At 42.0% G+C, this 14,567-nt stretch overlaps 1 protein-coding gene across 2 annotated transcripts in view; it reads right to left on the bottom strand.

The window, feature by feature from the left end:
* The window catches only part of BTBD9 (BTB domain containing 9), a 216,874-nt gene that overhangs the window by 114,288 nt on the left and 88,019 nt on the right, over nt 1-14,567 (bottom strand). For both annotated transcript variants that reach the window (XR_013540396.1, XM_072991536.2), the window contains exon 7: nt 9,200-9,309. Coding sequence is in view for 1 of the 2 variants with exons in the window: in XM_072991536.2 (XP_072847637.2) it covers nt 9,200-9,309 (110 nt within the window). In the remaining variant the exon portion in view is untranslated. The remainder of the gene's footprint in view (nt 1-9,199; nt 9,310-14,567) is intronic.

Here is a 14,567-nt window from a genome sequence, read left to right as displayed (position 1 = left end):
GAGAAGTGTGCAGTGGGTTCCTTCTGGGTTGTGTCTTGGGCCCACTGTTCTTGAACATCTTCATAAATGACATAGATGAGGGGACTGAAGGAGCATTCATCAAATTTGCTGATGACAGAAAGCTTGGAAGACAGACTCAACATTCAGAAGGATCTAGACAGACTTGAACATTGGGTCCTATCCAATAAGATGTAGTTCAGTGGTGGGAAAAGTAAGGCCCTACACTTAGGCAGGAGAAACCAGATGCACAGGTACAGAATAGGTGGTACCTGGCTCGACAGTAGTGCCTGTGAGAGGGATTTAGGGGTCCTGGTGGACCACCACTTAAGGATGAGTCAGTAGTGTGCTGCAGCTGCCAAGAAAGCCAACACAGTCCTAGGATGCATCAAGAGGGGGATAGCATCAAGTCCATGGTAAGTGATAGTACCACTCTATACTGCACTGGTGAGGCTGCACTTAGAGTGCTGTGTCCAGTTCTGGTCACCACAATACACTGAGGCAGTGGAAGGGGTGCAGAAAAGAGCAACGAAGATGATAAGGGAACTGGAGGCTAAATTCTATGAAGAACGACAAAAAGAACTAGGTATGTTTAGCTTAACAAAGAGAAAACTTAGGGAGAGACATGGTAGCAGTCTTCCAATATCTGAAGGATTGCCACAGGGAAGAGGGCATTGATTTATTCTCCACTGCACCTGAAGGTAGGACAAGAACCAATGGGTGGAAACTCATTAGAAAGAGATCCAACCTGGAATAAGGAGGAATTTCTGGACAGTGAGAACCATTAAGCAGTGGAACAGCTTGCCTCCTGATGTTGTGGGTGCCCCATCACAGGAGGTTTTCAAGAAAAGATTGGACAGCCATCTATCCAGGATGTTATGAGGTTCGGGATGGTATGAGGTCTGCTGCCTTAGGCCTTAGGGAGGGGGTTGGACTAGAAGACTTCCAAGGTCCCTTCCAACCCTACAATGATTCTATGATAAAAACAAGTATTGTGGCGCTTTTGAGACTAACAAATTCATTTCAGCATGAAGCTTCATGGGTTACAGTCCCTTTCGTCAGACACTAATCTAGGCTGTGTTACGAAAATAAGACAGATGTTACAAATGATCTTAAATCATGGAGTTCTGACACTCAGCATGCTAACAGTTAACCAGTACACAACCCTAAGAAGGATTGTCTATTCTGATCTCTACTTTAAAATGCTTGAGTCTCTAGTTTTGTGACAATAAGCCATTAGTATAATCATTGTGTCTTCTGCAGTATTTTAGCTTCATTTTGAATACAATGTTGATGCCAATTTCTACAAGTGACTCATCTAATGCATTCTGTACATGTGAATATGGAACCAAAGTACCTACTTACAAACAATAAAAGAAAATTATATCCTTACTGCTAACACTGTGTTGTAGAGTATGCCATGTGTTATTATTCAGTTATATCAGTTAAGTAAATAATACTAAAAAACCCCACATCTTTGCATGTCAACACAATCCAACCACAAAACTACTACTGAAAAACTGCAAATGATAAGGGTCATGTATGTTTGATCTGAACACATAATTTTGAGGATAGTCTTTGAAATCTGAAAGGTGTGTTTCAATAATAGAAAAACTGGCTGTTCTAATCAGCTGACTCCACTAGGCAAATGAATGTTTGGCCATCTAGTGACAACACTCTACCTGATGCAGTTAAGGAGCTATAGTAGATTTGGAAACAGTTATTCTTGTGTTTTATGTCATCAAGTCAGAATGAACTTACACCAAATCTAAAGGAACTTTCAAGGAAAGGCAGATACAGTGGTGCCCCGTATAACGAGCGCCCCGTTTAACGAAGAATCCGCATAGCGATGGCTTTCTTGCCATTGCTTTTGCGATCACATTACGATGTTGCCTATGGGGAAAAATCGCTTTGCAATTTTTCCCCATAGGCACCATTTTCCCCCAGCTGAGCGGCGGGAGCCTCAGAAGGACCACTCCCCCTGCTCAGCTGGGGGGAAATGCAGGCAGTAGCCTTGGTAGGACCCTTCTGAAGGGTCCTTCTGAGGCCACCGCTGGGATTCCCCCTTCAGAGGGGGCATTTCCCCCGAGCTGAGCGGGAGCCCCGCCATTCAGCTGGGGGAAAATGCTGGCGGTAGCCTCGGAAGGACCCTTCTGAAGGGTCCTTCTGAGGCCGCCGCCGGGATTCCCCTTCAGGTGCCTGAAAGGCATCCAGATCCCTCCCACCCTGCCGCCACGGCCGGGATCCGCGTCCCGGCCGGCTACCCCCGCCATGGTCGGACTCTCGGGAGTCCGACCATGGATGGGGTAGCCGGCGCGAGGCGGATCCAAGCGGCAGGGGCAGGGTGGGAGGGGTCCAGATGCCTTTCAGGCATCCTGGGCTTGGATCGGCCCCCCGGCCGGCTTCCCCATCCATGGACGGACTCTCAGGCCGCAACGCGGATCACGGCCGCCCTCCTCCCAACCCTTCACCCCCTTCTTTGCCGCCGCAGCCGGACTTTGGAAGCGGCTTCCAAAACCCAGCGGCAGCAGCGGAGATGAGGGTGAGGGTTGAGTCGAGGAGGGCAAGGGTTGGGTGTTCCCGGCCGCCCTCCTCCCAACCTCTCACCCCCTTCGCCGCCGCCAACGCTGGGTTTCGGAAGCCGCTTCCAAAGCCCAGCAGCGGCGTCGGAGAAAGGGATGAGGGGTTGGGAGGAGGGCAAGGCTCGGGTGTTCCCGGCCGCCCTCCTCCCAACCCCTCACCCCCTTCTCCGGCGCCGCTGCTGGGCTTTGGAAGCGGCTTCCGAAACCCAGCGGCGGCGGCGGAGATGAGGGTGAGGGGTGGGTCGAGGAGGGCAAGGCTCGGGTATTCCAGCCGGCATTTTCGGGGCGGGTGCGTCGGAACAGCCGCGGGCGAGGTCTCTCCTGCAGCCGCTCTGAAGCGCCGGCCAGCCGGCCGGCATTTACTCCATTGGTTGCAAGCGTTGCTTGCAAGGAGGGAGACAATTCCTCCCTGCCTGGCTGGCTGGCTTGCTTTTCCCAAGGAGAAGCAAGCCAGCCAGGCAGGGAGGAATCGTCTCCCTCCTTGCAAGCAACGCTGGGTCCTCTTCGCGCTGGGATGAGCTCAGCCCCGCGCGAGGAGGACCCAGCGTTGCTTACAAGTAGGGAGATGATTCCCCGGCTTGCTTCCGAAGCCAAAAAGGCAGGGAGAAAGTGTGGGAAGTTCGAACTTCCCGCGCTTTCTCACTGCCTTTTTGGCTTCAGATAGCTCCAAAGCCGCCCATCGTGGCGGTGGGGACCCCCAGGGAGGTCTCCCAGGGCTTGCACGCCACCATGGGAGACCTCCCTGGGGGTCCTCGCTGCCGCGATCGGTGCCTTCAGATGTTTCAAAGGGCTTTCCCCGACACTGGAGGAAGCCCTTTGAAAGCTCCAAAGGCAGCAGAGCGCCGGGTGGCTAGAGCAGGCCGGGGCCCTGGCCGCTCGCCCCCGGCCGCGTGGAACCAGCGGAGGGCCGGGCGGCTAGAGCAGGCCGGGGCCCTGCCCGCTCGCCCCCGGCCGCGCGGAGCCAGCATAGCATTGGGATGCTTCGGACTGGTAAGTCCTGTTTTTAAAAATTTTCGGTGGGGGTTTTGGAGGGTGGGGGTTATGTTTGTGGTTTGTGTCTGTGTGTCTGTGTTTTTTTTGTGGCATTTTCACCACGAGCACTCGGGCTGTGTGAAAATGGGGGCTTTGGTCCTCCCAAAGGCCCCATTTTCACACAGCTGATCGGTGGTTCCAAAATGGCCGCCGCAACCATTTTCGCTGCCCTCCCTTACCGAGGGCGCGAAAATGGCAGCGCTATGGAGGAACATCGCAGAACAGTGAGTTTAGGGCCCCATAGGAACACATTAAACTAAGTTTAATGAGTTTCTATGGGGTTTTCCGTTCCGTTTAGCGATGTTTCCACATAGCGACGATTAATCCGGAACGGATTAACGTCGCTATGCGGGGCACCACTGTACTGTATTTAAGGAATGGTTTACCAGTTTGCATGGCTAGCAGGGATTCAAGCCTAGGCATCCTGAGTCCTAGTCTGTCATTCTATCCCACTACACCACATTATGTACTATTCTTGTAGTCCCATATATCCCTTCTACCCATTGTAGTGTACCAGCAAGGAGCCTCAGATCTGAAGTGAAAACAGAGTAGCAGGCTACTCTAAGCTACTGGTACTAGTTAGTTATGTCTTTTCTCCCATACTCAGAGCAATACAAAACCAATTACTCCTTTTTAAATGTAGCAATAAATTGGAAGACATATTTGACTTATATGAAGATTTGCAAATGTTAGTGTCTTTCTCCTGCCACCAAGAATACCTTGGTAATGCAAAGCATACTATGCTATCACAAACTGATAGTTTTAAATGTTAATGAAACGAAGTAGGAGAACTTATACCATATTACATCACATACTGCATCTTGTATTACCTAGATTTACCCAAAGAGCAAAAGAGTCAAGAGGTTGGTGTTTATGTGAGCAATAACCCATAATGTCTGATTTCAGCTTAAGTATAACCATTTTCTTTTCTTAACCTTTTGGGTTTAATTTTAGAATAAGCAAATACAGTATATTTACATTTCCCCCTTAAAACAGAGAGTCAAATGCCAAATAATGCTTCTTGTATAAGGCATGTCACCATACAATTTTTTAAATGCAAGGAAATGGCAACTGATGACTTATCATAAAAACAATGCATAAGGCACAGTGACATACAATTGCTATTATCAATCTACTGCCTAAAGGAGAACTTCAGTTTTATTACTTGCTTGTCCGGCTTCTAATCTTCAGTTTACAGAGATGACCATTATGTAGATATTACAGGCAGGTAATAACACATCTGATATATGATCCCAGTATAATACATGCAGTTACTTGTTCTAACTGAAAAAGCCCAATAAAGAAGATAAAGTAATGTGCCCTGTACAGCCAGTCACTGACCTGATTTGTTTGAAGGATAACCAGAGTAAGAGATACCATAAGTAAATTCTCAGATTGAAATGGAAACATTTGTCCTTCTTACAAGGTTAAATATGGCTGACGAGCTAACTCCAGAGAAGCAAAATGAGTGTCCTTTGATTCTGTTGGTCAGTTGATTAGTTTTAAGTGGATAACTGCACACAGCTTTCTGGAAGACAAGTGGATGCTTCAAGAAGGAGAACACCAGAAACGGCCAACTACATCACTTCCCCTTCCAGCAGAGATCTGCTGCCTCATCCTTTTCTTCTCCTCCCCAATTTACCTTGTGCAACTGCCTCCTTAGTCTCTGTAAACCTATGCCATATGCACAAGCTTCCTGTTTCCCTTTTTAAAAAAGCTCCAAACTGTAGAGGTTTTTTTAGTGCATTTGAACATTACTTGTGAATAACTGTACAAATGTAAAGATTCACAAACTACACATGTACAGTATCTATAGACTATGCAATGAATGTAACGTGTTATGCAAATAACAGTATAGAAGGACTGTATAGAACATCCAGTATAGAAGGACAGTATAGAATATCCAACATTTCTTGGCAAGCACCAAATGGAAGAACATTTTCTTAGGAGAGATAGCACTGAGGCTTCCACCTGGTCCAACCTTTAAGTAATACACACAATTTGGCCCTAATTCACTTTCTTTAAACTTGGAATAGCCTGTAAAGTTTGGTCTCCAGCTTCGCTCATCTAACCAGTATGCTGTTCTTGTGATTCCACTTTATGTAATTTTTCAAACCGGTGTGATTCAACTAAGTCTATATAACACTTCTGCTTTCAGAGATGGGATCTACCATTTCTTCTACATCCCAATGTGCATTGTTATGTGTAATCAGCAATCTGAGTTTAACTGCAGATTATCATGGCTGCAACACGTGGACAAATTTGTAGATTTCAATGTTTCTCCCCCAACTCAAAGACTTAGCCTAGTGAGGAGCGCTAGGAAACTTGGAAATCTGTGCATTCTCATAGAATCTTAGTCATTCCTAATAAAGATATTGTCCACCTGTGGATTTGGATTTTGTCAAAACCTTTACATAAACCTTACTGAAGTATGCTTCTGACTGAAATCCTGTTTAGTAAATAACTAGGTGTATGCCAATAAGGCCATCAGATGCAACTTTAGTCTTAAATGAAATGAAATTGAAAGCTTCCTACCCCTCCCTTCAGGTTTGAGACCACCAGTTCCCATCTGACAGCAATTCTGCTATATAAAAAGGTCCCTTCATCCCAAGGAACTCAAAGGATTCCTCAAGTCAAAAGGGATCTCTGGGAAGCCTCATAAACTGAAGAGGAACAGGAAACTTTAAATTAAATTAAACCAAAGAGTAATGTTGTTGGCTGATGATATCTTTGCCATTTACACCCACAGAATTTTGTGAACTGGACTGCAGATTCTATCACTGGAAAGAAATGTGGAAGGAACATCAGATGCTATAAAGTATAATCCTATGCTTGCTTGCAGCTCACTATCTGTGCACCAACACTTTGCCTTATTTTTGCAAGCTCTCATTAGAGCAGGTGCTACAAACTCAAGTTCTGGTTACTCAGAAGTAAGCCTTATCGACAGATCAGACATTTTTCTGAAGTGTTTCACAATGATAATTTCATCTTTCTGGCACCTGGAGTTTTTAGTATATATTATTCATCCAGAAATCTCAGTTTTGCTGAGTTTAGGCTTTCAGTTATTTTAGTTGTCTGGTGTGTTCTAATCAGCAAACATTGTTACTTTCATGTATTGTTTACTGAAGTGTCAAATCTAAAAGAAAATAATAGAATCATGATACCATTATCTCAGTATTCACCATGACCAACATCATGTGGATTAACGTGCAAGAAAGCAACTTCAGGATACATTGGAGATATTGTGATTGCCAACACTGTAATGATAAATTGGCTTAAATCTGGTTACTTAGCATAAAAACTCAGACTACAGTAGGCCCATTGAAGAGTGGCCCGATTTCAATCAAAAGAACATATGGAAGAGCTGACTCCCCACATCCCCATTGAGTCGTGGGCCTTCTCCAGTGCAACTTGCTACATTAAGCAATAGGATTTCAGCCATGATCTTGTCAAAAACCAGGAAAATTCAGTGACTTAAAAAGACCCTGCCAAGTTACGCACATAGTTAACACTCTCTAATACCTACTCAAGCCACACAAAACCAGGAAACTGGAAGGTTGGGCCACTGCTTTAACAGATGTACTCCCTAATTAAAAAGTGTACTGCTTATATAGCACTCCATCATGCTTAAAGCTCTCTCTGGGCAGTTTACAGTTTAATTATGCAGGCTACACATTGTCCCCCTCACCAGGTAGCTGGGTACTTCCTGGTGAGGGGAAGGATGGAAAGTTGGAAGGTTGACTCAACCCTGAGCTGGATCAAGGTCATGTGCAGAGTCTTCATTGCAGTCCTACAGTTTAACTACCGTATTTTTCCATGTATAAAACGAGTTTTACTTTAAAAATTAGACCAAAAATTGAGGGTCATTTTATACACAGTAGGCAGCCATTTTCTCTACCTTTTGCAAAGCCAAAGAGTAAAGCAGCCATGGAAAGGCAACACACTCGCACCCCTTTGATCCTGAAGCAGCCATGAAAGGGCCTCAGGATCAAAGGGGTGCAAGCGCACTACCCTTTCATGGTTGCATTACCCATTTTCTAAGCTCCGCAGGGCTTAGGAAGCAGAAAACGCAGCCGGGAAAGGGCGGGAGGATCAAAGGGGCACGAGTGTGCAAATTTTCTAATTTGGGGGTTAGAAAAGGGGGAGTTGTCTTATACTTTGGGTTGTCTTGTAAACGGAAAAATACGGTACTATGCCACAAGGTTCACCATTGTAAGACACTTTTACAGGAGCGAAAAGGGAGATCGGGAAAGGGCTCTTTGATCTCCGTTTGCCTTTTAAAGCTCTTCCCGATCTCCCTTTTCGCTCCTGTAAAAGTGTCTTACAATGTTTGGAAGCAGTTTTAAATGATTGCAATGGTTAGCCCACCTCCTGAAACCTATGCAAACTGATTTTGGTGTTGTTCTGACACTTCGTTAGTTTATGATGATTTTTTGTTTTCTCCATTGGAAACCATTAGACAGACCATCCAATGGTTTTCAATGGAGAAAACAAAAAATTACCATAAATTAACGAAGTGTCAGAACAACACCAAAATCAGTTTGCTTAGGTTTCAGAAGGTGGGCTAACCATTGCAATCATTTAAAACAGCTTCCAAACATTGTAAGACACTTTTACAGGAGCGAAAAAGGACTTCGCAAAGCCATTGAAATGTATTGAGTCGGCTTCAATACATTCCAATGAAGGAAACATTGTTTCACACAGCGATGTTTCCTATGGGGATTTTCACTCAGCGATGGCAATGTGTTCCAATTGGAACGGATTAACCGGTTTTCAATGCATTCCTATGGGAAATGGTGTTTAACAGAATGATGTTTCACACAACGTTGATTTTTTTGGAACCAATTAACATCGTTGTGTGAGGCACCACTGTACCTTCATATCTGCCTTAAAGCAGTGATTGTTGAAGTCTTTAGCACTCTTCCCCCTTTTTGACTTCTAAGAAATACTCATGCTCTACCTCCTCTCCTTCATTCAACTTCCTTTTAGTGAAAGAAAACTAAACTATTAAAAAAAAACCCAAGCACAACTTTTTTGGACAAATTCTAAATTCTAGTAATGATATCACTCACAGAAATTTGTTTCAGGTTATAAAAATATTTACTTTTATAAAAATCACATGGTTTCATATTGCTCTTGGAATTTCTTTAAACCCAATATAGGGGAACAAACCTCGATTAGGAAATAGAGGTCTAAAGGCTACAGAACTACAGAAACCAACCAAGACTACATGAAATCAGTTTGTATAATAGGATTTGCTATTAAATGGCAGAAGTGATTCACATTATTTCTATTCATGTTTCCTAGGCTTCCAGTTCACATAGAGAACCAAACAAATAAAAGGAAAGAGGATTACTTATTCAGGCTTGTTGCCCTGAACATGTTCAAGATAATGAAACCAGAGAAAGAGAAGTACAGACAGTGCACTCTTGTAAGAGTACTAAGCATCCCCAAGCATTAATACTTGAACAGAGGTACTGTACTTCACCTGACATACAAAGTTGCTTTATTGCATAAATACACTACACAGTGCTCTATTACCATGAACAATTACTTGACTTCTTGATTTACTCTGTTATGTCACTTACCTATTAGGCCTTTCTCAAGAGTAAAGGTCTTGTTGGTGAACATACATTCAAAAGCTACGATATGGAATACTTTATTTACTGTGTTGTGTGTTCCAACGATTCTTATATACCTACAAGGGGGGGAAATATGAGAGAGTTAAAGTTAAATGACACAATTACAGAAAATGCCATGTATTATATGATTGTATTAGCAGTATGTGTCCTAACACGGAACTACTAACAGCTGTGCAAACAATGTATTAACTCCTCTCTCTGGCTGACAGCGGCTAGTTTGGGCAAAGTGTATCCTCAACACTGTAAAATAGGTATGTTCATCTAGAATATATCTTTAGTAGAAAAACAACTTAAACAACTACTATGGACAATTTCAGCACTTCGCAACAGATCATTTATTGTTGCTACCAATACATTTCTAGTAGACTTTTCAAAGTAAAACCCACATAGAGCAGAATCTAACATAGTTTAAAACAAAGAAACAAAAAGCATTAAAAACCGCTCCTTAGTACATTAATCAATAAAGTCACAAACAAAATGACAAATAAAGCAGTAATAGTAGACCAAAGACTAGTTCCGATTAAATTGAGCATCTCTTCTGAAGCATAGGTATAAATAATATACAACAATAATATAGAATTATATCTAATTTTCAAGCAAACAAAAAATAGGGGCTATTTTAACTCTTTTAACATGTCCATTACACATCTACCATATCAAAACTACAAAAAGATATGCTTTCATATTTCACCAAAGACTCAAAGAAGTCTTATTGTTCAACACTTTCATCATAATGAAAGGTTCCGTACATCAAAGACCAACACAATAAATCAATCTCTCACCTACAAAAATGAATTAGTTTCTTTTATCATGCCCCTGTACTCATTCAACAATATTAACATGACACATATAACAGTGACTTCTATGCTGTTGATCAGAGAAGGAAGAGGACCACGTTTTCCCTCCTGATGCAGTCCTTTGAGCGACACTGAATTGTACTCTGGAGGATCCTTCCACCTTCAGAACCAGTTTCTGGAGTATACAAGAGGCTGCTGAGAGTTTGTGTGCTGGAAAGGGCTTGTTGAAGGAGCAGAAACTCACGTATGGCCCTCAGATTCCCATCTCCTGTTGCTGAACTCTTATTAAAGTTATACAGTCATATGAAAAATAAAGTACACCCTCTTTGAATTCTGTTCTTCGACATATCACGACATAATAAAAATCATCTGATCCTTAGCAGGTCTGAAAATTAGGTAAGTACAATCTCAGATGTACAACATATGACATCTTGTCATTATTTAGGTTACAAAAATAAAGCCAAACTGGAGAAGCCATGTATGGAAAAACTAAGCACACTTTATGATTCAATAGCCTGTAGCAGCAATAACTTGAAGTAATCATTTTCTGTTTGACTTTACCAGTCTCTCACATTGTTCTGGAGGAATTTTGGCCCACTCTTCTTTACAACTTTGCTTCAGTTCATTGACGTTTGTAGGCATTTGTTTATCCACAGCTCTCTTAAGGTCCCACCACAACATATCAATTGGGATGAGGCCTAGACTTCGACTGGGTGATTGTAACACATTCTTTTCTTTTTTCAGCCATTATGTTATACATTTGCTGGTGTGTTCAGGATTGCTGTCTTGTTCCATGACCCAATTTTGACCAAGCTTTAGTTGTCAGACAGATGGCTTCACATTTGACTCTATAATATTTTGGTATACAGAAGAGTTCATGGTTGACTCAATGACTGCAAGGTGCCCAGGTCCTGTGGCTGCAAAACAAGCACAAATCATCACCTCTCCACCACTGTGCTTGATAGCTGGTATGGAGTGTTTGTGAAGATATGCTGTCTTTGGTTTTCACCAAATGTGACACTATATATTATGGCCAAATGTCTCCACTTTGGTCTTGTCTGTCCAGAGGACATTGTTCCAGAAATCTTGTGGTTTGTCCAGATGCAACTTTGCAAACCTAGGCTGGGCTGCCTTGATCTTTTTAGAGAGAAGAGATGTTCTCCTGACAACCCTTCCAAACTAACCACACTCATTCAGTCTTTTTCTAATTGTACGTATGGACCTGAACTTTAACATTTCACATGCTAACTGAGACCTGTAGAGCCTGAGATGTAAGTCTTGGGAGTTTTTGCAATTTGTCTGAGCATTGCATGGTCTGACCTTGGGGTGAATTTGCTTGGGCAAATCTCCTGGGAAGATTGCCAACTGTCTTGAATGTTTTCCACTTGTGAATAATTTTCCTAACTGTAGAATAATGGATTTTAAATTTTTATTTATTTATTTATTTTATTTATATCCCGCCTATCTGGTCGGTTAAGACCACTCTGTTTGGAAATGGCCTTACAACCCTTCCTGGATTGATGGACAGCAACAATTGCTTCTCTACGATCACTACTGATGTGTTTCCTTCTTGGGACTGTGTTAACACACACCTGAATCCTCTAGACAAGCAAACTGTATTTGGTTTGCTGCACCTGGCTGCTACTTAGCCTCTTAATTCCTATGGAAGCAGTAAGCATGTACTTAGTTTTTCACACATGGCTTCTCCATTTTGGTTTTATTCTTGTAAAATAAATAATGATATGGTGAAATATGTCATGTACTATTTTTATCTGAGGTTGTATGTACTTAATTTTCAGACTTGCTGAGGACTAGATGGTTTTTATTATGTCTTGATCTGTAAAACCATAGAACTCAAAGAGGATGTACTTTCTTTTTCACATGTACTTGCAGACCTCACTCCTGGACTGATATTTACCAACTGTGAATAGTATTTCAAAATCAGATGCAACACTCCTTTGTTAACAATGGCCTGTTCACCCTTTGTTTTACCTCTGAGACTTCACTTTCTACAAAAAAGCATTACTGTAACCTTGAATCAATTTGTTCCCTTCATTCTCTAAGGGACAGTACAAGTTCAGAGGTTAATGAACAACTGGAATTACTAATAAGAGTTCTGAGAAATCCAGAGCAGAGCACAACATATCATATCAAATGAGTTGGAAATTATGTTTTCTATTATCTGAATGGAATTTTCCATAATCCATAGTGAGAAAAGCTATCTATAAATTTTCAAGTCTCTGCCTAACAGGAGTGGCATTTTGAGAGCAATCAATAGTATTACTATGGTCCAGACCACTGGTTCTTAACCTTGGGTTACTCAGGAGTTTTGGACTGCAACTCCCAGAAGCCTTCACCACCAGCTGTCCTGACTGGGGTTTCTGGGAGTTGCAGTTCAAAAGCATCCGAGTAACAAAGGTTAAGAATCACTGGTCCAGACCATGAAGCAAAAATGGCTCCTCTCCCTTCCTTAGAGGCAACCAGATTTCTCAGGAAGGATGACAGAACACCAATATGGACAACAAAGAAAAGGAAAGACTGACTGCTGGTCTGCAGCAAAGTACCATTTAATTTGAAAACTTTCTCACATAACAAGAGTGACAGATGGCTGAACCAATCAGACCTTGTACAGCACATAGCCAAAGGCAACCCAGGAAGAGATAAGGGTTATTTCCAACTGTTCCTGGCTCTCATTGGCTGCTCTCCCTCAAAGGGAAGCATTTGATTAGCTTAACTCCCTTTTTTTGGAAAGAAAGTCTTTGTATTAAAATAGTATATGGCTGCAGCTCTATGCTGGTTGGTGCTATGCTTTGCAGGTGGCACAAGCCTTTCAAACCAGTGATGCTAGTTGGAAGATCACTGTTGTTGCTTTGTCCAAAGTTAAAACAAGAAAGCAAGGCAACTATGAGGAACAGAGAGAAGGAAAAAGGTGACATCAGCAGTATCACAGGAAGGGAGCGAGTGATTTTAGAAATTCTGTATCTCATCTGAAGTTTTTTAAAACAGGCATGGAGTGACTAGGGTAGCAGGTTCCCAGAATACCTCTTTCTAAGGCCTCTAAAAACTAGAGCTACACTTCAGATCTGCCTTGGAATCTTCATTACCTTTAGGGTGGCCTATCAAATAGAAAGTTTTTAAAAACCTAGATTAATGAAAAATTAAATAATTCTGAAAGAACCTGAAGCAAAGAGATAGCCACTGCTAGTTTTAACTTCTTGGCTTTCTAGAGTTGGGGCCTTCTATTATGTTTAGTTTACATTCTCACTGTAAGAAGGAGACAAACAACAATCCTAGGATACCATTTGCACTGGTGGCCATGCCCTACTTTATACAAGAGAGTCCTCAGGTGATAACTCCCTATTTGAAGATACTATCAGAAATCCAGTTAAAGAAGCATAAGAAGGGAGATCACAAGGCTTGAAGGTACCTATCAACAGTACGTGAGGAGCAGACTAAAATGTATTACATTGCCAGTGATATGATAGCAATTATTTTTACATTTGCAAATACACTTACAAATTTGCTGATGGACTTGTTAAGCAAATTTATGCCCTTTTTTTGTCATAATGCATTTCTCCCCATTTTGGTAATGCATAAGGCCACTCTTATTACTCTGTATTCAGCAGTACCAAAAATGTATTCATTGATTGAAACATTCTGGCAACTGGGTCAGCACTTAACACCTCTTTGTCACAAGTGCTATGTTTCACTGGCATTCTTCCTTTGCTGATCATAGTGTAAAGTGCTTTACTTTTGCTCCATTTAAGTATTTTTTTTCTTCAGACTAAAATAACGAGAGTTCTGATCACCTTTAAGTAGTTATTAGTTTTCAACTAAACCTGATGAATGCAGAACTATTTGTTTCTTGAAGGAAAGTTTCACTGTATGCTAAATTTGGGTCAGTTGGCAATTCCTTCCCACCATCATTAATTTCTTTCCTCTAGAGACTATAAAAATTATGTGGAAACTGTTCTTTGTATTGCCTTAATAAAATAGTAATTTGGCTTCTTTCTGTAACCGAAAGGAGTCGGTTATGACTAAAATATACTCCTTGGATTTTAGTTGTTTTGTTCTTAGTATGATTAGATATGCTGGGTGGATAACTCTGTTATTTAGGTATCCAGCTACAGAGCCAGAGGCTGGGAGTTAATTTTCCCACTGTGCATCTCAGAAGATCCAGGCTGTGCAGTCTTGGGTAAGCTGCACAGTCCCAGGATGCCTCCAGAAGAAGGCAATGGTAAACTACTTTCTACCTAGAAAACCAAGAAAAGGGTCACCTTAAGTCAGAATTAACTTGAAGACACATAATGACGACGATTATGGTGATGGTGACATCTATATACATTCCAAAATCCTAACATGTTAACATTACAAAGAGAAATTGCTTAGGTTAGGAGTACAACACAGACCTCTTCTACTAGAAAAGTTTCACATTAAAAAAAAAAACTATAATTAAAGTGCTTTCATACAAACTGGAAGCCAGTTTACTCTCCTGTATTTCAACAGTACCAAAATGG

Source organism: Pogona vitticeps, chromosome 1 (assembly GCF_051106095.1).
Source record: "Pogona vitticeps strain Pit_001003342236 chromosome 1, PviZW2.1, whole genome shotgun sequence".
Classification (NCBI taxonomy): Eukaryota; Metazoa; Chordata; class Lepidosauria; order Squamata; family Agamidae; genus Pogona; species Pogona vitticeps.
Note: the sequence above shows the minus strand (reverse complement) of the source record. Positions and strands in the feature narration are given on the sequence as shown.